General features: G+C 44.1%; 1 protein-coding gene across 3 annotated transcripts in view; it reads left to right on the top strand.

Moving 5' to 3' along the window:
- Window positions 1-24,488, top strand: part of plcb1 (phospholipase C beta 1) — an 834,527-nt gene that overhangs the window by 535,489 nt on the left and 274,550 nt on the right. For all 3 annotated transcript variants that reach the window (XM_072581462.1, XM_072581463.1, XM_072581461.1), the window contains exon 8: window positions 20,269-20,369. In XM_072581462.1, coding sequence (XP_072437563.1) covers window positions 20,269-20,369 — 101 coding nt within the window. The remainder of the gene's footprint in view (window positions 1-20,268; window positions 20,370-24,488) is intronic.

Here is a 24,488-nt window from a genome sequence, read left to right on the forward strand (position 1 = left end):
GAGTTTAAAAGATGCTATTGAAGGAGGCTAGGTGGGTTCCTGCAATATGTTTTGTAGATGCTATGTACTGTTGCTACTGCGCATCAGTGGAGGAGGGCGCTTCTTCTTTGCGTTGCATCTGTCTGGTTTTATCTGGTTTCCAGTGCACTATATTCCTCCCACGTTCCAATTACACGTTTCTCTTACAAAAACAGCAGCTGAAGGACTATGACGCGAGAAAGCTAATGCACCACTCATGTCATTCTAATTGTTAGAGGATGGTTTGTTTACAAAACCTTTACACTGCATCTCACACAAAACACAATGAAAGTAGTTCAGAAAGTGCTCGACTGTGTGCACTTTCATGTCCCATTCTGCAAACAGTGGCACGTATTTTTTTTTTAAAAAGCTATCTTCTTGCAGGATTTGTAACTTTAAGGTATGTAGAATTACAGCATTTTCTATGTACGGAACTGACAAAGTGAAAACATTGAGCATGTTAGTGATCCATTCTGGTGATCAATTATCACATGAGTGTTTGCAAAGACGAGGTCAACTATAATCTATTGTTTGAGGATGCTCTGCACATGTGAAGTAGTAAAGCAGACGTTTCAATAAAGATTTCCCACGTAATGAAAGAAAACAGAAGAGCTAAGCTAAACTAAAACAAAGAATAGTGGATGTTGAAGATCTGAAACCGGACAGAGGTCTGTGGAGAAACCCAGCAGGTCTCCCTGCAAGGAAAGAAACAGAGTTAATATTTCCAGTTCAAAACAGAATCTAAGCTTCCTAATCCTAGGGCCAGCACAGTGGCTCAGTGGTTAGCACTGCTGCCTCACAGTGGCAGGGAGCCGGGTTCAATTCTATCCTTAGGCATCTGCCTATGTGGAGATTGTACATTCTCCCCGTGTCTGCATGGGTTTCCTCCGGGTGCTCCGGCTTCCTCCCACAGTCCAAAGATGTGCAGGTTAGGTGTGTTAGTTGTGCCAAATTGCCCATATCATCCAGGGATATGCAGGCTAGGTAGATTAGCCATGGGAAATGCAGGGTTACAAGGATGGAGTAAGGGTTTGGGTCTGGGTGAGATGCTCTTTGGAAGGTTAGTGTGGACCTGATGAGCCAAATAGCTTAGCTTCCACAGTGTAGGGATTCTCTGAAAGACAGCTATCTCTCTACTACATGAAGTTCCCCTCTCCACCCCCTCCAAAGTTTTCATATTCTTCCGTAAGTGCAGTGCCCAGGATTTTGAGGCTAGTTTAATAGCCAACCTATCAGTATTTTGACCAACTCCCAGAGAAGGTTTACATGCAGTTAGAGAGAAGTCAGGAAGGTGGTCTCCAAGATTCCTTCTCCACACACTTCCCAAAAATGTCATCTCATCATCCGAGACACCAATCAAATCCATTGAATGATGTGAAATTGCTGACCATAGCTCATACCTCATCGATTATGGGGGAGCAGCAGTTAGTGAGGAGGATTGCAAGAGGATACAGCAGGATACAGATCGGTGGAGACTTGGGTCAAGAAATGGCAGATGGAGTTTAATCAGGACAAATATGAGTTGATCCATTTTGGAAGACTGAATGAAGGAGGGAACTATGCAGCAAATGGCAGAATCTTTAGTCCTATCAACATAAAGAGGAATCTAGGCGTATAGGTCCACAGCAACACAAGTGGATAAGGTGGTCAAGAAGGTATACAGCATTTTGACTTCATTGGTCAGGGCCTGGAGTGTAAAAATTGGCTAGTCATATTGTAGCTGTATAGACCTTTGGTTCGGCCACATTTGGAATATTGTGTACAGTTCTGGTTGCCACACTAGCAGAAGGATGTGGAGGCTTTGGAGAGGCTACAGAAATGGTTTTCCAGGATGTTGCCTACCTTGCAGAGTACTAGCTGTGAGGAGAGATTGGACAAACTCAGTTTGTTTTCACTTGAACTTTGGAGGCTGAGGATCGACCTGATGGACGTTTACAACATTATGAGAGGCACGGATGGAATGGATAGTGATACTCTCCTTCCCAGTGTAGAAATACCAGTCACTAGGGAACATAGGTTAAAGGCAAAAGGGGAAACATTTAAAGGAGATGGAGTGGACAAGTTTTTTACACGTGAGTGTAAGTGCCTGGAATGTTCTTCTAGACTCTGTAGAAGCAGATACAAGACCAACGTTTAAGAGGTACCTTGACAGAAACACCAAGAGGCAGCAATAGAAGGACACAGACCCTGTAGAGGCAAAAGGTTTTGGTTTAGAAAGGCATGTATCATAGAGTCATAGAGATGTACAGCATGGAAACAGACCCTTCGGACCAACCCGTCCATGCTGACCAGATATCCCAACCCAATCTAGTCCCACCTGCCAGCACCCGGCCCATATCCCTCCAAGCCCTTCCTATTCATATACCCATCCAAATGCCTCTTAAATGTTGCAATTGTACCAGCCTCCACCACATCCTCTGGCAGCTCATTCCATACAAGTACCACCCTCTGCGTGAAAAAGTTGCCCCTTAGGTCTCTTTTATATCTTTCCCCTCTCACCTGACTCCCCGACCCCAGCGAAAAGACTTTGCCTATTTATCCTATCCATGCCCCTCATAATTTTGTAAACCTATAAGGTCACCCCTCAGCCTCCCACGCTCCAGGGAAAACAGCCCCAGCCTGTTCAGCCTCTCCCTATAGTTCAAGTCCTCCAACCTGGGAACATCCTTGTCAATCTTTTCTGAACACTTCTAAGTTTCACAGCATCTTTCTGATATGAAGGAGACCAGAATTGCACGCAATATTCCAACAGTGGCCTAACCAAAGTCCTGTACAGCCGCAACATGACCTCCCAACTCCTGTACTCAATACTCTGACCAATAAAGGAAAGCATACTAAACGCCTTCTTCACTATCCTATCTACCTGCAAGTCCACTTTCAAGGAGCTATGAACCTGCACTCCAAGGTCTCTTTGTTCAGCAACACTCCCTGGGACCTTACCATTAAGGTGTATAAGTCCTGCTAAGATTTGCTTTCCCAAAATGCAGCACCTCGCATTTATCTGAATTAAACTCCATCTGTCACTTCTCAGCCCATTGGCCCATCTGGTCCTTATCCTGTTGTGATCTGAGGTAACCCTCGTTGGTGTCCACAACACCTCCAATTTTAGTGTCATCTGCAAACTTACTCATTGTCTTATTCTCGCATCCAAATCATTTATGTAAACGACAAAAAGTAGAGGACCCAGCACCGATCCTTGTGGCATTCCACTGGGCACAGGCCTCCGGTCTGAAAAACAATCCTCCACCACCACCCTCTGTCTTCTACCTTTGAGCCAGTTCTATATCCAAATGGCTAGTTCTCCCTGTATTCCATGAGATCTAACCTTGCTAACTAGTCTCCCATGGGGAATCTTGTCGAGCGCCTTACTGAAGTTCATATAGATCACATCTCTGCTCTTCTCTGCCCTCATCAATCTTCTTGGTTACTTCTTCAAAAAACTCAGTCAAGTTTGTGAGACATGATTTCCCATGCACAGAGCCATGTTGACTATCCCTAATCAGTCCTTCAGTGAAGTTTAGATCAGAGTTGGTGCTGGAAAAGCACAACAGGTCAGGCAGCATTCGAGAAGCAGGAAAATTGAAGTTTCGGGCAAAAGCCCTTCATCAGGAATAGAGGCAGGAAGCCTCCAGGGTGGAGGGATAAATGGGCCCCCACTCTGATCTAAACCCTGGTTTCCAGCATCTGCAGTCCTCACTTTTGCCTATGTACCAGTGCAGACTTGGTGGGCCAAAGGGCCTGCCCCCTGTACTGTACCGCTCTTTCTACTTTAATTGGGTCAGAAAAGGTTTGTGCTTCTCTACCCCAGTCTAAGTACTGTTTTAATAGCTCTCTGAGCCATAGCTATTGCCAAACAGCCTGAACAGCAGCTAAAATAAACTTTTTAAAGTGCGGATTCCATTTACTTCAGATATTATTTATTGTTGCTGATGGAGAAAACGGATCTTTTTCCATTCAGTTTTTTTCCTCTTCTACTTAATCCAGTCTTCTTTGTATTTTCCTGTACCTCATTTAACATCAAAGCCAGCATTCCGTCTGACATGCCAGCAGTGAATTCAAAGCTTATGCACAGGAGAATGTGTAAATTGTTGTGGTCAGTTGAATTTTGATTGCAAGGTGAAAACGTTTTGCAACATTTCTGGATTTCCAGCAACATTCAAGATCTATACTACCAAGTGGCTGTTTAGCATCTCTTCCTTGCTTTTACAAGCCATCTGTTGTCTTTCAGGAAGCATTATCAATTTGCCTTGCTGCTTCCGTAGATTTGTGTGCAAAAGCCCTCAGGGTCTTTCTGTTCCAGGATCCACTTTGGAATTCTTATAATTAGGTTGTGATGTTTTTCCCCCTCATTCTTGCTGTCAACATGTATCTCTGCTATCGGGAAGGAGGACAATTGCAACAGAACACAGGCTACATTTCCTTAATGGGGCAAGATTGTATCTGAGTGACGTCTTTATTTTTGTTTGACCATGAGATGGGGTCACCGATTTCTCACCGACTTTTACTTGAGTTTGAGAAGACGGTGTTGAGCCATTCCTCTTGAACCGCCACGGTGCACGTGATGTAGGTACACCCAGAGTGTCACTAGTTTCAGGAAGTTGACTCTGCATCATTAACGGTCCGGTTACACCTCCGCGTCAGGTGGATCTGTGTCTTGGAGGGGAATCTTGCAAGGGTTGGCAATTCCCATGCCTCTTTTCTGTCCTTGTTCTTCCAGATGGCAGAGGTCAGGAGTTTGGAAGATAATTTGAAGGAATCTGGCTTTCATGCTCACTGCTGCCAAATTGATTGAATGGTAAATGCCATGGATGGGTGCCAGTCAAACGGGCTGGTTTATCTTGGATGGCGTCAAGCTTATTGAGTGTTGCTGAACAGACTTTGTGGTAGTCTCTCTCTCTCTCTCTCTGGCTGTCTGTCTCTCTCTTTGTGTTCCTATTTTCTGAGTGTCATTTACAATCGGCCAATAATATTGTGATTATAAATCGTGCAAGTGGAAAAGGCAAAGTCCAAGGACCAAATATGGCAACTGAAACTGAATTGCCTGCGTTTTTAAGTGCCACATTCTCCCCCAGTGAGTTCACTGGCCTTGAAAGCAAAAAATGCTGGAGGTCACAACGGGTCAGGCAGCATTCATGGAGAGAAAGCAAGCTAATGGTTTGAGTCGAGATGATTCTTCGTCAGAGTGTCTGCAGTAGTTTGCTCCTATATGGAGTTCACTGGCCTTACTGGGGAATCAAAACTATAGTATAATGAGAAGGGGTATGGTAATGAGATGGTGATGTGTGCCTTAATTTAACAGTGACACCAGCAGTCATGTGCAGGAGTGTGTGAAGAAAGGATAGGTTAGTCTGTACATGTGAGAAATGCACTCACAGAAAGTTGTGTATAAAGTGTGAAAGAGTTTGCAGAAGTCTAATTATGTCAGACGCCAGTCAGGCATAGGTCAGGGGAAAACCAATATAGTTCAATGGGGACAAGGATAGCTACCTGTTTAATGTGCGGAATACAACTCTGAGCTACCAGCCTCCATGCCGCACAAACCAAAGCACTACATATTACACCATCCACTCAGTGGTACTCTTTTAGAGAATCCCATTCAAGCAAGTTCATGCTTCATATTGTCACCTTCAACAGCTGGTTAGAAACATCGAGCTTTCCCAGGTAACCTGAGACCTAGGGACCCATGAAAGGTGCAAAACTGATAACACGGCAGGATAAGGTCAAACCAAGGAGGTGAGCCACAAATACAGTTCTGTCAACTTCGATGGAGGCTTTCAAATTCCAGGCAGATCTTAAAAGACAATGAAACGTAATGGATCAACCACAAGTTCAAACATGGCAGGAACAGTTTGAAGAATGATTTGTATTTGATGAAGGTCCCATCAAAAGAATAATTGATTACTGATGCCAAATAAGCCATCGTTGGGAAAGGACAGAAGGACGCCTGATAATGCTGGAATTGAGGAAGAGAGCAGACAGGGAAGGGTACACTTGATCATGTTGGTCAATGGCCTCTGTAAACATTCGAACCAGAGGACAAGGGCAGATGCTGTGTCTGATTCTGGACCTACTCGTGGATTCTGCTGATGGTTGCTCAGTTCGATTTGATCTCAAAATCAAAGGCACGCAGAGACATAAGATATCAACACAGCTGTACAGCATTTCAGAACAGCAACATTTGAGTTGGCTCCAGGATGACGTTGCAGAGAGGCTAACAAAGTAAGCAGATCTTGAAAGCAAAATGACCGAGGAAGAAAGTTTGTAAAGATATATACTTAGGGCATTTGGAAGACAGGAATGTGCCACGTTCTTCACACTGAGCTGAATGCAGATTTCGTTTGGCATTCTGGACTTAGGTTCAAAATCAAGCGGAAATTGTGAGGGTTAAGAAAGGTCCTTTCACACTATTATCAGGCTTATCCAGGAGTTGCAAAGTAAAACAAGTCTAAAACCCTGCTTTTGAGAACTTGCCAATCCCTTTCGGGACTTTTATTGAAGACAAATTCTGCCTGAAATGTGTTGGTTTTCCTCTGGGAATGAGGTTGTTCTCAGGAAATTGGTTTGCACCTTCAGCTATAAGTCAGCACTTGGAGCTATTGAAAATCTTTCCAAATGTTTGAGCACATATGGCGTTTCATGCTGCATTCAGATTTCATTCACATAGTTACTCACAGTACCTGATGTAACTGCAGATAGCAAAAGTGCCAATTTTGTCTTTCTGCAACTAACTCTCATATATAAAAACAAATCTGAGGAAGTGAATTCTATCCTCGCATCTTAGAGCCAGAATTCCTCTGAAGATGTGGCTGTCAATCAATCACAATTGAGGCAACAGTTGTGCGAAATAGTTCTTCAGACTATTGTCTTTATTAATAATGGGAAACCGTGTTATGAGACAAGCCTGTGGAACTGAAATGAGAAGATCAATGCAGATAACCCTGAAGCTGTCATCTCTATGCTCTCAGGCACTTCTACAGAGATATTATCAACACAGAAGACACGTTCATTAACAGACTCATCGTAACAATATGTTCAGACTCTCAAAATTGCGAGCCGTGGCAGGATACAAAATTTCAAAAAATGTGGAGGACAATTTGTTCCCATCAGAGGCACTGAACTAATTATGCTAATTCAGAATGGAATGTCTGTGCCCTTTGAAGTAATAGAGAGAGAAATAAAATATGGTGAAGGGAGATGATAAAGCATAACTCAGTTTGACAGTTCTTTTTTTTTATTTATTCAGAGAATCAGCTTTACTGGCTGGGCCAGCATTTATTGCCTGTCTCTAATTGCCCTTGAGATGGTGACAGGAAGTTGCCACCAGTGCAGTTACTTTCATGTAGATACATTCATGGATATTTGACCCAGTGACACTGAAGGAATGGCGATGTATTTCCAAATCAGGATGGAGACTGGCTTGAAGGGGAGCTTGCAGGAGCTGGTGTTCCCATGTATCTGCTGCCCCAATGGTAGTGGACATTGGGTTTAGAAGGTGCTGTTTAAAGAAACTTGGTTTATTCCTGCAGTGCATCTAGTGGCTGCTACACATTACTGCTACAGGATGAAGGCTAGACTACCATTTATTGCCCATCCCTAATTGCCTTGAGGGCAGATAAGAATCAATCATGTTGTTGTGGGTCTGGACTCACACATAAGCCAGACCCGGTAAGGATGGCAGTTTCCTTCCTTAGAAGGCATCAGTGAACCAGATGGGCTTTTCCAATAGGCAATTATCATCATTAACTTAGTGGGCGGCACGGTGGCACAGTGGTTAGCACTGCTGCCTCACAACGCTAGAGACCCGGGTTCAATTCCCACCTCAGGCAACTGAACTGTGTGGAGTTTGCACGTTCTCCCCGTGTCTGCGTGGGTTTCCTCCGGGTGCTCCGGTTTCCTCCCACACTCCAAAGATGTGCAGGTCAGGTGAATTGGCCATGCTAAATTGTCCGTAGTGTTAGGTAAGGGGTAGATGTAGATGTATGGGTATGGGTGGGTTACGCTTCGGCGGGGCGTTGTGGACTTGTTGGGCCGAAGGGCCTGTTTCCACACTGTAAGTAATCTAATCTAATCTAAAAAATCTAATCTAAACTCTTAATTCCAGATTTTAAAAAGAATTCAAATTCCATCATAGCAGGATCTGAACCTGGGTCCCCAGGATATTGTCCGAGACTCAGGATTAACACTCGAGCAATAATTTCACTAGGCCGTTGCCTCCTCCACCCCACCATGGGAGATGTTTGTGAATGTGGTACCAATCAAGCGGGCTGCTTTGTCTTGGATGGTGTAGGCTTCTTCAAGGATCTTTAAGCAGTACAATGCTATCGGTTTTGGGGTTGTGTTTCAGGAAAGGCATGTGCCTATGATGACCTGTGTAATGGGAGCGAGGAAGAGCAGATACCAGCTACAAGGGAAAAAGGCAAATCCTCTACCTGATGTATTCATGCAGTGAAGGTGGGAAAACTACAGGCTACCAATGAGGGTTCTTAGCTGAAGGAGAGAGTTTGCATCTGAGCAGATACCAAGGATGTATGAAAGAAGCCCTATTGGCTGCACTCATTTTGAGTGAATAATTGAACATCTGGTCCCCATGTGCCTCAGCTAATGAAATTGGTTCGCTGGAGAAATAGGAAAATGACAAACGTTGTGATGTTTTGTGGTTCGTTAACTTCTGATTTGCTTTGACTTGATTTGTTACTGTCACGTGTACCTAGGTACAGTGAAAAGTTTTGTTTTGCATGCAATATAGGCAGATCATACCATACAAAGTGCATTAGGATCATGGAACATAGCGAGGAATACAGTGTTGCAGTTGCAGAGAAGGTGCATAGACAGCGAGATCAACATTAAATTTGAAATTTAGAAGTCCAGGCAGAAGTCTAATAACAATGGGGAAGAAGATGTTCATGAACCTATTAGTACGTGAATAAAAACTTTTATATCTTCTGCCCAACAGAAGAGGGTGGAAGAGAGTACACCTAGGGTGGGAGGGGTCTTTGATGATGTTGGCTGCTTTCCCGAGGCTGTGGGATGGAGTCAATGGATGGAAGGCTGGTTTGGGTGTTGGACTGGGCTGTGTTCACCACTCTCTGTAGTTTCTCATGGTCTTGGGACGAACAGTTGCCAAACCTGACGTGCATTCTAGAACATTCTACTGAGCAAACAACTGACATAAGGTGTCATCAGAAAGAGTTTTGCCATAGACTGGATAAACCACAAAATCTAACTTACATAATTGGAGCGAAAGAGGGAAATATGGACTGATGTTCCAATGCAAAGGTGTCACAGGCTTGAACTTAGATGAGCCAGAAACCTACATCTACAGTATTGGATGTCTCTATGGTTAAATAATCTCATTGGGACAAAATTGACCTAAAGCTGCCAATAATTTCCTACGCTTTAATTGCAATTAATTTTATCATTCTGCCTAGACTTCACGCCAATTATCCAATTGTTCTGGCTTTTTACTTCATAGATGCAGTGGAGTTTTGTCTGTTCTGAGGGAGGGGCTAGTAAAATTCCTTATTCAGTCTCTGAGAATAGTGTTATTCTCATCTCAGTGTCTTTCCCTGATCGAAGCAATTTCACTCATCCTTTTCCAATAACGTAAGAGGTGTTGGGCCTCGAACTCTCTAAGGTAATGGAATCAGAAGGGAACCCAAAGTAAGCGGTCATATTGTCAATATCTTCAGGATCTTCAGCTCATTCGTGCAAGGTACGTCCCCAGAAATTTGCCCAATCACTGCTCCCACCGGAAGTCCACCATGGCACTGTGTACTATCAACAAGATGCACTACAGTGGGTCACCTCAGACAACACCTTGAGATTCTACCACCACCCTGTGGAACAAGTGCAGCAGTCAACACACACAAGATGCTGGAGCAAAGAACTCAGCATATCTAGTCACATCTGTGGAGTGAGAAACCTCATTCATCCATAGTAGCAGATTTAGGCCATTCAGCCCATCAAGTCTGCTCCGCCACTCAATTAGATCATGGCGGAACTGATCATACTCAAATTCTCCTTCCTCCTTTATCCCCTTTTCCCCTTCCTAATTAAAAATCTATTCCAACTCTCTTAACCAGGTTTCTACAGCCGTCTAAAGAACTCCACACATTCATTACTATCCGAGAGAGGAATGTCCTCCTCAGCCCTTTCTGAAATGGGTGACCTCTCATTCTGAAATTGTGCCCTCTAAACCTAACATCACCCGTATCTTTCACCATCTTCCTCAGTCATCATCGCTCGTTTGAGCAGGTCTGTCCACTGTTTTACTTGCTCCTCACTCTACAACCCAAACAGGTGCAAATCATTCATTGGCGAGTTGCCCTTTCCTCTTGCTGTCTTTGTTTTGCGAGTGCTCTTGTTCAGAAACTGAAATAGATTGACCCAGTTCCACCCTAGCACCATCCCACCCATTCAGAAAGAAATGTGATTTGCAAAGGTCTGGTTGGGATGTTCTTCAGAAGGTTGGTGAGGGCTTGATGGGCTGAATGGCCTGCTTCCACATTGTAGGGATTCTAGGTTTGCTAAGATAGACAAAGAAAATCTCCCATTTCTAATGTTGCAAGAATCAGGGGGGATACAGATTTAAAATTTTGAGGCAGAAATGTGTTGTCGGGAAAATCACCAGCCTTTGAGTCAGAGTCGGGTTCAACGACAGAGTTTATTGCACTAGGAAATACTGAAGCTCCGGGGAGAGAGAGAGACACCAACAGCACAGTGGGCAGCTGTGATTCTTCTCTCAACCCAGAGCACATGTCAAAATAATTTTATACATTTTGTGATAATAGGTCAGCTTTGAGGATATTGTCTCTGTAACATGTTTTGTTTATGGTAAACATTACAGAATGGTTAATAGTTTTGATGCAGTCATTGTCAGTTCCAGTGCAGCCTTTGTTAATTTCAGCGCGGTCGTTGTCAGTTTCAGCGCAGACATTGTCAGTTTCAATGTCTGTGCGGAAGTCCATTGCTGTAGGAATGGGCGCTGATCGCTCTTCCTGAAAAGAACGATTACTGCAGCCCTGACTATTATCACTCTGTATTGAGTCTGTATCAAACAGTTCATATTTCTAGCAAAGCTGTTGGCTGGACCCAGACACTACTGCGGGCAGTATACACTACTCATGTGTATTCTCTCCCCCACTCACCTTAAACTAATCAACTAGGTTGTGAGTGCTTTGTACTGGCATCCTGGTGGCTCCAGGCAGTGTCTGCATTTGCTCTGCTGTCTCTCTCCATATTGTGGTCCGGTGGCCATCTTGTGTGTCAACTGGTCAACTGATGGCTCAGCGGCCATCTTATGTGTCCATGTTCCTAGTATCACCCTCCCCCATGCCATCTCCCATTTCAGATGCAAGGGGAATGTCAGGAAGACCTTCTTTTATGCAGCAGCTAGCAATGGTCTTGATCTTGCTACCCACAAGATGGTGATGGGGATGGAAGTGGAATCAGTGGTTGGTTTCAGAAGGAAATTGGAGGGGAACTTGATGGAAGTGATCATGCAGAGCCAAGGGGATTGGGCAGGAGGTACGATTGACTCAATTGCTCGGCTGGAATTGGACTTGATAGGCCAAATAGGCAGAGGTCTCACTCCGTAATTGTTTCGGTGTCCTTTCTGCATCCAAAATCTCAAACTGTGTTGTGATCATTCCTTTCTTCTCACACAGTCAGCCGTCTGACGATAACCACCTTTGACAGCCAAATTCTTACTTGTTTATGGCGAAGTTATTCCAGCTGGGTCTGGTCACAGTGTACTGAGCAGTCTTTCAAATTAAATTAGGTTCCGCACTTCAAAGTTGGCCAAGGGCTGGGCAGGACTTTCTACCATCTTCCACTTACTGCAATCTCAAGCCCGTTGTTTAATGTTACTTCAGCTTCGACCTGTTGTGGTGTCCTTTGCAAAGTGTCTCTGGGTGTGTCACAGTAAGGATTCGATACTCTTGCCTTGATTCATTTCCTCAGTGTTAGTTGAGGATTTATCTAACTCTCTCACCCAGGCTGTGGGCTTGTCTTATGATATTTATTCAACTATTTATTGTGTGTTTTAATGAGTTGATTATTAATGATATTGGTCTGATGTTTGGGATGGTGGGGCTTGAGGTGCAAGACTAGAATAGAGAGGCTGACAATTGAAAGGAGTGATTTGACAGAAGTGGCTGGGCAGCTCAGTGGTTAACTCTGCTGCCTCACAGCACCAGAGACCCAGATTCAATCCCAGCCTCAAGTGACTGTCTGGAGGTCTCCCTATGTCTGTGTGTGGGCGTGGGGGGGGTGGGGGGGAGTGCTCCGGTTTCCTCCCACAGTCCAAAGGTGTGCAGGTTGGGTGGATTGGCCATGGGAAATGTGGGGTTACACAGGGATGGGGTGGATCTGAGTGGGATACTCTTTAGAAGATTGGTATGGGCTGAATGGCCTGCTTCCACATTGTGGGGATTCTGTGACTGTAGATTTTGCTAAGATAGACAAAGAAAACCTCCCATTTCTGATGTTACAAGAATTGGGGTTAGGCCGGGGTGAGGGGAAAGACAGATGTAAAACTTTGAGCTAGAGATACAAGGGGAATGTGAGGAAGACCTTCTTTTATTGCAGCAAGTGGCAACGGTCTGGATCCTGCTGCCCACAAGAGGGTGAGGGGGGTGGAAGTGAAATCAGTGGTTGGTTTCAGAAGGAAATTGGATGGGTGCTTGACAGAAGTGATCATGAAGTGCCAAGGGATTGGGCAGGAGGTAAGATTGACTCAATTGCTTATCCAGCAATTGGACTCGATAGGCCAAATGGTCTCCTCTTGTAGCAAACAAAAAAACAGAAATTGCTGGATGAACTTGGCAGGTCTGGCAGCATCTGCAGAGAGAAAAACACACGTGTACATACGTGTAGATACAAGCCATCTCCCTTAGTGCTGTAAATGACTCTGACTGAAATATTCAACCAAAGGAAGGGTAGAAGCAGGCTGCTACAAATTGACTACCCACCTGTACATGTGTTGCCCTGTACACCTCGTCTGTACCTCTCACCCAGTGCATTGCTGTCTACCTGAACACTTCACTTATGCCTGTACACATTGCCTGCATGCCTTTTCATGGTATCCATATGCCCAGCATGTATACCCTCTCTGTATACTCTTCTTTACAGCTGTGCACACCAGTATACAAGTACACTTCAGTAAATCGTGTCTCTTTTAAGCAAAATTCAAGTTCTGTTCTACCAAAGGACTACATAAATACAAACAGTTGACAATAGAGTGGAGCTTGAGAATTGCTGAAAAAGGGCACATTTTGTCAAAAGTGTTTGTCTTGTACTCATCAGGACATTTTGCAAGAATGCCACTTTATGACTTTATTTGTACCGCATGACAGGAGAGCGATGATTGATTGGCTAGTGAACTCTGTTTAGTAGGGATGTTGCCATGGAGAATGCACCAGCTAATGATGATTGACAGTTAACATTCAGGCTTTGTTTAAATATTAAACCAAGCAGGTTGACTCTGATTGACCAAGGCTTTGCCTTTGGAAATGAAGCAGCAAATATTTTAATGTTTCGAAACAGGCACAGTGCATGCACACAGAGTCATACAGCACGGAAACAGACCTTTCGGTTGAACCAGTCCATATTGAACATAATCCCAAACTAGTCCCACCTGCCTGCTCCTGGTCCATATCCCTCCAAACCTTTCCTATTCATGTACTTATCCAAATAGCTTCTAAACATTGTAACTGTACCCACATTCACCACTTCCTCAGGAAGTTCATTCCACACATGAACCACTCTCTGTATAAAAAAATTGCCCATCGTGTCTTTTTTAAATCTCCCTCCTCTCACCTCAAAATGTGCCTGCTAGTCTTGAAATCCCCCACCTTAGGGAAAAGATATCTGCAATTAACTCTTTCCATACCCCTCATTATTTTATAAGCTTCTATAAGGTCGCCTCTCAACCTCCTAGTGAAAAAAATCCCAGCCTTTCTTATTACTCAAACCTGCCATACCTAGCAACCTCCCAGTAAATCTCTTCTGAACCCTCTCCAGCTTAATAATATCCTTTCTATAACTGGGTGACCAGAACTGGACACAGTATTCCAGAAGGGGCCTTACCAGTGACTTGTACAACCTCAACATGACTTCCTAACTCCTATACTCAAAGGACAGAGCAGTGAAGGCAAGTGTGCCAAGTACCTTTTTAACCACCCTGTCTCTATGTTCTTTCAGTCTGTGAAGAATGTGTATTATTAACACACATTGATTGCAGTACATACAAGGGTGCTGCACTGCCAGAGGGCCTGATAACTCTGTATTAGTTGTCAGCATAATTTTTCAGACACACTCTAAAGAAGTAGGCCATGCCTAGGACAGTGAAGAGTCAACCATATTGCTGTGGGTCTGGAATCACATGTAGGCCACACCAGATAAGGATGACAGATTCTTTTCTGAAAGGACATCAATGGGTTTTTCCTGACAAACAACTATGAATGCATGGTCATCATTTAGACTCTTAATTCCAGATTTTTATTAAGTTCAAATTCCACCCATAAGACCACAGACCATAAGTCTCAAAATCAGAAGGTCATTCAGCCCATCGAGTCTGGTCCACCATTCAATGAGATCATGGCGACTTGATAATCCTCAGTGCCAAGAATCGAGAACATTAAATTTGTATTGTTATGATAAAGCTCGTTAGAAGCTCAACAGACTTGTTAAGCAAACACAGAATTGCAGATGCTGAAAATCTGAAACAAAAGCAGAAAATTACTGGCAAAACTCAGCAGGTCTGGCAGCAACTGTGGAGAGAGAAAGCAGAGTTAACGATTTGGATCCGGTGAAGTTTCGAGTTCTGATGAAGAGTCAACGGACTGAAAACGTTATCTGTGCTTTCTTCCCACAGATGCTGACAGAGTTTCGCCAGAAATGTCTGTTTCTGTAACTTTGTTCTGGCAGGTCAATGGGACGAGTTCAGTCTCGGATACGTGGTCAGCGCAGACCGGGTTGGACTGAAGGCTGTGTTTCCCTGCTGTATGCCTCTATAATTTGGGACCCTGCTTCCAGAAGAGGCAGCACGTTCAGTGCCTCCTCCAGTGATGTTTCTTTTCCTTTGAGCCAGATATTCTTTATTCAGCCTGGAAACATTTTACTGAAAGGCGTTCTCAACGGGATTCAGAAGCATGACCTTGTGCAAAAAAAAAAGCTTAGGGCTGGGGAAGGGAAGTAATGTGATTTTGCCCGGACGACATCATTCTTTTTGCCTGACATCGGAAATAGTGTTTCACAGCACTCTCGTGCCTTCAAAACAATGAACGAGGACTTTGGAGGGTGAGCAGAATATAAAGGCTCATCTGCATGAGCTGCAGGTAGTTTTGTGCATAGATCTTGTTAGAGTGACCGGGAAAAGTTAGAGCCCTTGACGGATTCTTGGCAGTGATGCATTAATGCGGATACCTTGGAACTTCACAGGAACGTACTGAGCTGCCAAAATGCAGACCTCTTTATCGTAAGCGACTCAAATCCAGGAATAGCATAAATAAACATGCGAGAGTAGTTTTGGCACGGAGCATCTCGTTATCATTGGTTTTCATGGCAAAATAATTGCAACGTTGCTGTGAAGCTTTGGTACATTGTGAGTGCAAACTGCAAAGGCTTGAATAATAATTTGAAACATCGTATTGTGTTACTCCTTGGAAGTCTGTCTGTGCTGTGAATAACAAAGAAAAGTAGACTTTTAAGCTAAAGTCAAGCTTTTTGTTTTGGTTCTTCTTATTTTATCAGTCTCTGTGTGCTGCCTTAGTGAAGCTGTTATATAACATAAGACACATGCCACCTCCAGAGTATAATACTTGGGCAGGGAAAAAGGAATAAAGTTATCAGAATAAAAACAAAATCCAAGTTGGATCATATCACTCAGAAATATTCAGAAGTGCCTCCTTTGTTATCATAAATACTGACACTACTGACTAGTCTAAGCAGGGTTGTTGAAAGGTGGCACAGCGGCTCAGTGGTTAGCACTGCGGCCTCACAGTGCCAGGGGCCTGGGTTTGATTCCAGCCTTGGGTTACTCTCTGTGTGGCGTTTATATATTCTCCCTATGTCTGTCTAGGTTTCCTCCCACAGTCCCAAAGATATGCTGGTTAGGTGGTTTGGCCATGCTAAATTGCCCGTAGTGTTCGTGGGTCTGCAGGCTCAGTGGATTGGCCATGGGAAATGTTGGGTTGCAAGGGTAGGGGAGTGGGCCTGGCTAGGGAGATGGTCTTCAGAGGGATGGCGTGGACCCGATGGGCAGAATGGTCTGTTTCCCTGCTGTCGGGATTCAAAATGGAGGGGACTTTTAACAGAAAGAAAATGGATGGTTTTTGTCCAATTCTGGGTTGTTGGAAACAAAAGGGCTGAGTTATACTTTTCCTCATTCACTCATGGGACGAAGGTGTCACTCGCTAGGCCAGCATTTATTGCCTATCCAGGGGACAGTAAAGAGTCAACCACATTGCTGTGGGTCTAGAATCACATATAGGCCCGACCAGGTAAGGATGGCAGATTCTTTCCTGAAAGGACATCAATGGGTTTTTTCTGACAAACAACGGTGGATTGATGGTCATTATTTAGACTCTTAATTCCAGATTTTTATTAAGTTCAAATTCCACCATCTTCCATAACGGGATTTGAACCTGGATCCCTGGGACATTACCTGGATCCCTGGGACATTACCTGGATTCCTGGAACATTATCTGGGTCTCTGGGACATTACCTAGATCCCTGGGACATCACCTGGATCCATGGGACATTACCCGGGTCCCTGGGACATTACCTTGATCACTGGGACATTACCTGGGTCTCTGGGGCATTATCTGGATCTCTGGGACATCACCTAGGTCTCTGGATTAATAGCACTGGGCCATTGTTTCCAGTAATTGGTCCCTGAATGAAGCATGCCATGGTGAGAAATCTGGGAGAATCACGTGAGTTGTCCAGCAAAGTCTAGTTCCATGTCAGGAGTAATTAGCTTCATTTTCCAACCAAGTACCAGGCATCAAATTGAAGAATGGAACCTTAACAATTTTTTTGGGCAAAGTGAGTTTTATGGAGGTCTTCTTTCCATGAAGTCAGAAATCACATGACACTGGGTTATAATCCGACAGGTTTATTTAAAATCACAAGCTTTCAGAGCGCTGCTCCTTTGTCAGGTGAAAGCTTCAACTTCAAATCACCTGACGAAGGGGCCGTGCTCTGAAAGCTTGCGATTTCACGTAAACCTGTCTTCAAATAAACATGTGACTTTCTGCCCATGTTCACCTCAGTCTGAGACCGGCACTTCCACATCATGGCCACCATTCTTTCCCAGAAGCTCTGATTGTATCAGCCCCAAACTCCCACTGTTATCCCACCCCTATGATGCCTCTTGTGCCCATTCTGCCACACTCCGTACCTGAATAATTCACCACTGCTGGATTTCCCCAGTGGTGATGAGTTCTTCCAGCCTCAAACCCAGCTGGTATTGGAGGAGAGAAACCGCAGAGAGGCAGGGTGACTACTTACTGAAACGCGGTGATAGTGTGAGAAAACCTTACGTAGAGGAACCCTCCATGGGACACCGTGAACGTGGCACTTAGCTTAAAGATCAAACACGATTCAGCCCAGATCCTCTTTCTCAGCTTTGACCCGTCCCTTTAATTAAAACCAGAAGCGGATGAGAAACCCAAATCCGTTTCACAACGTGGACTGCAGCTTTAAACATGGCAATGAGAACATGAGTCTCATTATCATGCCGGTTTTGGAACGGAACCGCCAACTACCGGTTTTGCTTGACCCGTTTGGAGCCCGGTAACCTCCATAAGGAGATGTCTCGGCAAATATCTTCACACCTCCTTCTCGCATCCAGCCAGGAGTCACTGAGGTCAGGCCGAAAGCCTCTAGGCCATCCTCGTGCTTCATCAGGACCCTCAATCTCCCATGAGGCCCTCCTCCTTTCCTCTCAACTCCACTCCTCTCCAGTCACTACCATCTCTCCTCCAATTAGTCCTTGCTTTTCTTTTTGCCCCATTCATTTTCAGACCAGCATTTCTTGCCCGTGCCTCATCGCCCAGAGAGCAGTTGAGAGCCTAAAGAACATCAGTGAACCAGATGGGTTTCTCCCGACAATTGACAATGGTTTCATGGTCCTCATTAGACTTTTAATTCCAGATTTTTATTGAATTCAAAATCCACCATCGGCTATGGCAGGATTTGAACTCAGGTTCGCAGAACGTTATCTGGGCCTCTGGATTAAAAGTCTCACTAAGCCATCACCTAGTACACACTGAGTACTCTATTAATTGCCCTCATCCCATTCCCTCCAATCCTACTCTCCACTCCCCCACCCTCTGCTTAAGCTCCATCGGAAACTGAGCACACACCCCCCACATCCAAAATTCTGACTGATCCAACGTCTTGTTGATGAGATCAGTGGAAGTTTTATCCAAGCTGTTAACCACAACCACAACTCTGGGCCTTCTTCTGTGGAATCTTGTCACTGATCTTTCATTCTCTGACATCTCACCCTCACAGTCGAGAATGTGGAGCTGGAAAAGCGCAGCAGGTCAGGCAGCATCCGAGGAGCAGGAAAATTGACATTTTGAGCATGAGCTCTTCATCAGGATTTCATCAGATCTCCAGCATCTGCAGTCCTCACTTTCTCCCAACTCACCTTCACTCTCAACTACAACGTTGCAGACCTAATTCTGTTGCCACTGTGAGTCAGTGAGTCTTCTTGCTTCTGTAGCCACAGCCATTGGGTCCATTTAACCTGTTCAATACTTAGGAAAGGTTATGAAACCCTGGACAGTATCCTGTTTCAGCCCAATGGGATTGTTAACGTGTCATTGAGCCAAGGATCAATGTCAGTGACAATGCAGCACTCCCTCATGTTGTGGACCAGACTAGAGCCCCTCGAAATATTGTAGCCTAGACACTAATGTTTACTTATTTTAAAGATAGATGTGAAGTGTGTGTTCCAAATGTAATACGAGTGGTCAAACTATTCAATGTTAAGCAAAACACACTGCCGTTAAAATATAAACAAAAGAGGAGGAATTTAGAATAACGTAACTATTGGAAAACTTAACTGAATAATAGATACAGTAACTATTACTAATTAAATGTTCCAGTATAGTAACATCCCACAAACACACCCCTTGACAGAGATTCTTACATGCAGTTCTCCCATCCAGGAGGAAACAACATAAAGAGATATTAGCAGCTACAAATCATCTACGTAAGCCCCAACTTTTCTGGGAGCCAAAATAACTTCTGACTGCTACATCTAAAAGAATCTGGAAAGCCAGCAATGTGCGAGTTGGCCATTCCCCTTCCAGTGTTCCAACTGTTTAAAAAAAGCCTAGATGCCTCCTAAGCTATTTACTTCAGCTAGGTCAGCACCTCTGCCTTTACAACCCCTCTTCAAAAAATGCCCAGTACAAAATAATCTATTTAAAGTGACAGCAACACTGCAGTATCACATTGAGACATCAGCTGCGGTTATGTAATCCAACTCTGACAGGGGCTTTAACCCACAGTCATTCATTGAGAGTTTCCATTTGTTCCAAGCTAGCACCATTCCTGTCCTGAAGAAATTGGCCCATATTTGGTTATGATACAGTAAGTAAAAAGGCAAAGTTGCCATAATCTTACCAGTCCATAGGGCTGCTCTCTCACTAAGAGAGACAACTGTGTTGAGTATCAACAACTGTCTAATATCTACTCCAGAGTCCTGAGAAAGGGCCAACAGATCATTTAATGAATCATCCAACTGTACTCAAAATGGCTTTTAGAATTCTGTCTGCCAGCTGGATCTTTGAATACATTCAAGGCTGGATTAGACAGATTTTTGACCTGAAAGCAAGTCAAGCATAATGAGAACCAGGCTAGAAAGCAGAGTTGAGGCCAAGATCAGATCAGCCATGACCTCACTGACTGGCAGAACAGGCCCGAGGGCCCTTAATGCTTACTCCTGCTCCTCTTCCTTAAATCCAGAAGAACCTTATCTGAGACACTGAGAAGCTGCCAGGCAAGTTAACTCTTACTGTCAGTCGCGTTGTCACAGGATATTATCAAAGCTACAGAAGTGTTATTTCTCCCTGTAATTTTAGTTGTCCCTGATGATAATGCCACACTGTCATTGTCACACGTGTCTGTTTCATCTGCTACATCACCCACAATGCCGGTATAATAATTCTTTTTGAGAAGGAATGTTTGCCAGTGTTGTTAATATGTTCTTGTTTGCATTTTTGCCTCTAGAATGACTCCATTCCACAAGAAAATTTCACAACTGAAGTATTCCAAGCTTTCTTGAATAGCATCTGTCCTCGGCCTGAACTTGACGTCATTTTCTCGGAATAGTAAGCATTTTCTTTTCTTGTTCGGTTTTTAATGTCGGACGTTTGGGAAAATGCCTCTGACTTTATGTTTGGTTTCAAAACATGTACAACGTTTTAAAACTAGGTACGCAGATAGGAAAGGCTTAGAGGGATATGGGCCAACTGCAGGCAAAATGGGACCAGTCCAGTTTCAGAAACGGCACAGCATGGACTAGTTGAGCCGAAGGGCCTGTTTCCATGCTAAAACCTTTGTGCCATCACAGTATGAATGAGTTCCACAAGCCATGTCCTTTTTGTCTCATCCTGCGTGACACAAATATTGAAATTAGGGTTTGTGCTTCAGGAATGGGCGCTCAGCTGGAAGCTGGTACAGATAGCATTGTAAAACCAACACAAAATTGCTGGAGAAGCTCAGCAGGTCTGGCAGCATCTGAGGAGAGAAAACAGAGTTAATGTTTCATGTCCAGGATGACTCTTCTTCAAAACATAGTTCTGAAGAACACATGCCAGACTCATAGGTGATCGGAGAAGGCCTGGAGTGGTGTTCCTCTCCCAACATGGAGGTCTTGTCCCATGGTGGAGGTTTCAGCAGCTTCTGGGTATTCCAGCAGCTGGGCATGTAGGTCTCATCCTTGCTTCGGATGGTGCTTACAGGTCTTCCAATGGCTCAGTGTTGAGGCCTAGTCCTGATGTTGAGGTCCCGTCTCGGCCCAGAGTGTTGGACTCGGCCCCGTTTCCCTTGTTACACCGAAGCCAGGAGTCATCTACTGAACTGTGATGAGCTTCCACTTTGTTCTCTTCTTATTTGTGACTTCTGTCATTCTTTTTGGCACTGTGGTATGGTGACTTTTAAAACTTCTCAATGTATTTTTATTTTGTTAAAGTGCACATTACAATAGTCAGTAAGTTTGCAGATGACACCAAAATTGGAGTTGCAGTGGACAGCGAAGAAGGTTACCTCAGATCGCAACGGGATCTTGATCAGATGGGCCAATGGGCTGAGAAATGGCAGATACAGTTTAATTTAGATAAATGTGAGGTTCTGCATTTAGCAGAACTTATACACTAATGGTAAGGTCCTGGGAGTGTTGCTGAACAAAGAGACCTTGGAGTGCAGGCTCATAGCTCCTTAAAGGTTAGAGTCACAGGTAGTTAGGATAGTGAAGAAAGTGTTTAGTATGCTTTCCTTTATTGGTCAGAATACTGAGGCAGGAGTTGGTACATGACATTGGTTAGGCCAATTTTGAAATATTGCATGTAATTTTGGTCTCCTTCCTATCAGAAGAATGTTGTGAAAAGATTTACAAAGATGTTGCCAGGGTTGGGGGAATTCAGCTACAGGGAGAGGCTGAATAGGCTGGGGCTGTTTTCTCTGGAGTGTCAGAGGCTGAGGGGTGATCTTATTCAGATCTATAAAATCATGAGGGGCATGGATAGGGTAAATAGAAAAAGGCTCTTACCTGGGGTGGGGAGACCAGAACTAGAGGGCATAGGTTTAGGGTGAGAGGGGAAAGATATAAAAGAGACCTTAGGGGCAACTATTTCACATAGAGGGTGGTGCGTGTATGGAATGAGCTGCCAGAGGAAGTGGTGGAGGCTGGTACAATTACAACATTTAAAAGGCATCTGGATGGGTATATGAATAGGACGGGTTTGGAGGGATATGGGCCGGGTGATGGCAGGTGGGACGAGATTGTGTTGGGATATCTGGTCAGCTTGGACCCAAGGGTCTGTTTCCGTGCTGTACATCTCTATAACTCTAATAAACGGATGTTCTGCCTTTCAATGCTGCTGTGCTATTCATTATGATAATCGTTCATTGTCTAAGGCCTGTTCTTGTCTTTCATCCATATCCTTTGATCCCTTTCACCCTAAGTTCTATATCCATCACGTTTTTGAAAGTATAGATACTCGATTCCAGATATTTGTTGAATTAAAATCCACTATCTGCCATGCTAGGATTTGAACCTGAGTCCCCAGAACTTTATGTGAGTTTTTCAATTAACAGTCTCGTAATAATTACACTTGGCCATTACCTTGTTTGCCCTCAGCTGCTGTTATGACGTTGATCAGGTTTATGTAACTGTAGCAAATATATCTTCCCAGTGCCAGACCTGTTTGAATCATAAATTTATTGCTTGCAAAGACAACACTGCTGGTAACCATTGAGAATCTTCCTTTCTCCTGCATTATCGAAAAGGATAGCTTCCAGCACGATGAACTGTCTCTGAGCTAATTGACGTCGTATTCAATGAGTGGGCAGCTTTTCTATGTTCAGATTTAACATCAGTAACCCATTAGCAGTACTCTGATTTTGTAGTGGTACTGATGGCCAAAGTGTCAGAGCACACTCTCAGTCCTTGATTGAACCTGACAGCAACTTCTGGTATGTGCACGCAAACAGAATAAGGCAGTAACCCAGAAGCTATTATCTGTCGACCTATGGTTCTCCAAATAGGTAGAGTGTTTAAGAATTTCTCAGCATCGCCTTCCCCACTCCTGTTCCCAACACCCACTCCCTCTTCCCCCAACCCCTTCATGTCAGGTCTCAAACAATGGGAAACCTTTGGCCTGATGAATACTTCCATTCCTAATGCTGACCGCTTCACTGTTAAACCCCTTGGAAAAATACTACTTCCTCACTGAGGTGAAACTTGGTTGATAGTGGTGAACAACCTTCATGATTGCCGCTAAACAACTCACTTGTCCTGTCAACCAAATGTGGAGTATCGAATTTTCCCATTTTAATAAATAAATATTCACAGTCTTCAAATGAAGTGATTAAATCTGTCAAAGGGACAGCGCTCCGAAAGCTTGTGATTTCAAATAAATCTGTTAGGCTATAACCTGGTGGCGTGTGACTTGTGACCTTGTCCACCCCAGTCCGAAAATTTGTTTCTCTTTCATTTTGGCTCCTTTCTTAGTCCAAACAGACACATTTACTCTACTGCCTGACACGTTGAAGTAGAAATTAAGGGATTCAGTGCTTTTTAACTTCCTTGTTCTCTGCTGGTGGGAGTAGCTCAGTGCGATTGTCTGCTACTTGACATCACTGTTGTACCTGCCTCGAGATCACCTTGATGTGGCGATGGACTTAACCTGCCAATGGGAAGGGGTGAAACCATGTCACAGAGATCACTAGGCCGCAAAATCCCAGAATGTATAAATATACAGAATAAGTTATAAAATAAATAATACAAACTCAGCACAGTTCCTTTGAGAATGCCTCCAAATGAGCAAACACACCCACCTGGCAGGACAGGGGCAGCAAATTCACAGAAACATGACCATCTAAAGGCTCCTCTCCGAGCCACGCACCATCCTATCTTGAAACGGTGTGAAAGCTCCTTCACTGACAACGGAATCAAAATCCTGAAACTTTTTCCAGCAGCACTGGTGTAGGTTCACCACGTGGACTGTGACAATTCATGATGCTGGCTTCTTTCCATCTGGTCACAGGGAATTAAGGTTCAACAATGGCAGGGAAAAGGGGAGGGGGGGGTGGGTATGGGTGGGATGCTCTTTAGAGAGTCAGTGTGAACTCGATGGGCCAAATGGCCTGCTGTCACACTGTAGTGATTTTAACCAGTGATGTCCACTTTTCAAGAATGAGCTCTTTACAAAAAATCTGAATCCAATACTTGAAATCATGTTCTGAAGTCATTATTTTTTTCTACGTTTGTATTATTTAGACTCACTACAAAGTAATTTCTTTTGCTGTGCAAGTTTTTAACTTTTTTTTTCATAATGGGCTGGACCTCTGGCAAAGAGGCAGGGAGGACGAATTGGGAAACCCCTGTTTCAACAAACCTGTCTCCTTTAAAAGGGTCGTCGCCACCGGCCATATTTTCATTTTGTTGTGACAAAAGCGAGATGGAGTCAAGCGTGCCATCACCAGAGGGAGTTGAGAGGCAGCACAGAGCTGAGGCAGCATACAGTCATAGAGTCATAGAGATGTACATCATGGAAACAGACCCTTCGGTCCAACCCGTCCATGCCGACCAAATATCCCAACCCAATCTAGTCCCACCTGCCAGAACCCGGCCCATATCCCTCCAAACCCTTCCTATTCATATACCCATCCAAATGCCTCTTAAATGTTGTAATTGTACCAGCCTCCACCACTTCCTCTGGCAGCTC

The sequence above is a fragment of the Chiloscyllium punctatum genome, chromosome 11 (genome assembly GCF_047496795.1).
Source record: "Chiloscyllium punctatum isolate Juve2018m chromosome 11, sChiPun1.3, whole genome shotgun sequence".
NCBI lineage: Eukaryota > Metazoa > Chordata > Chondrichthyes > Orectolobiformes > Hemiscylliidae > Chiloscyllium > Chiloscyllium punctatum.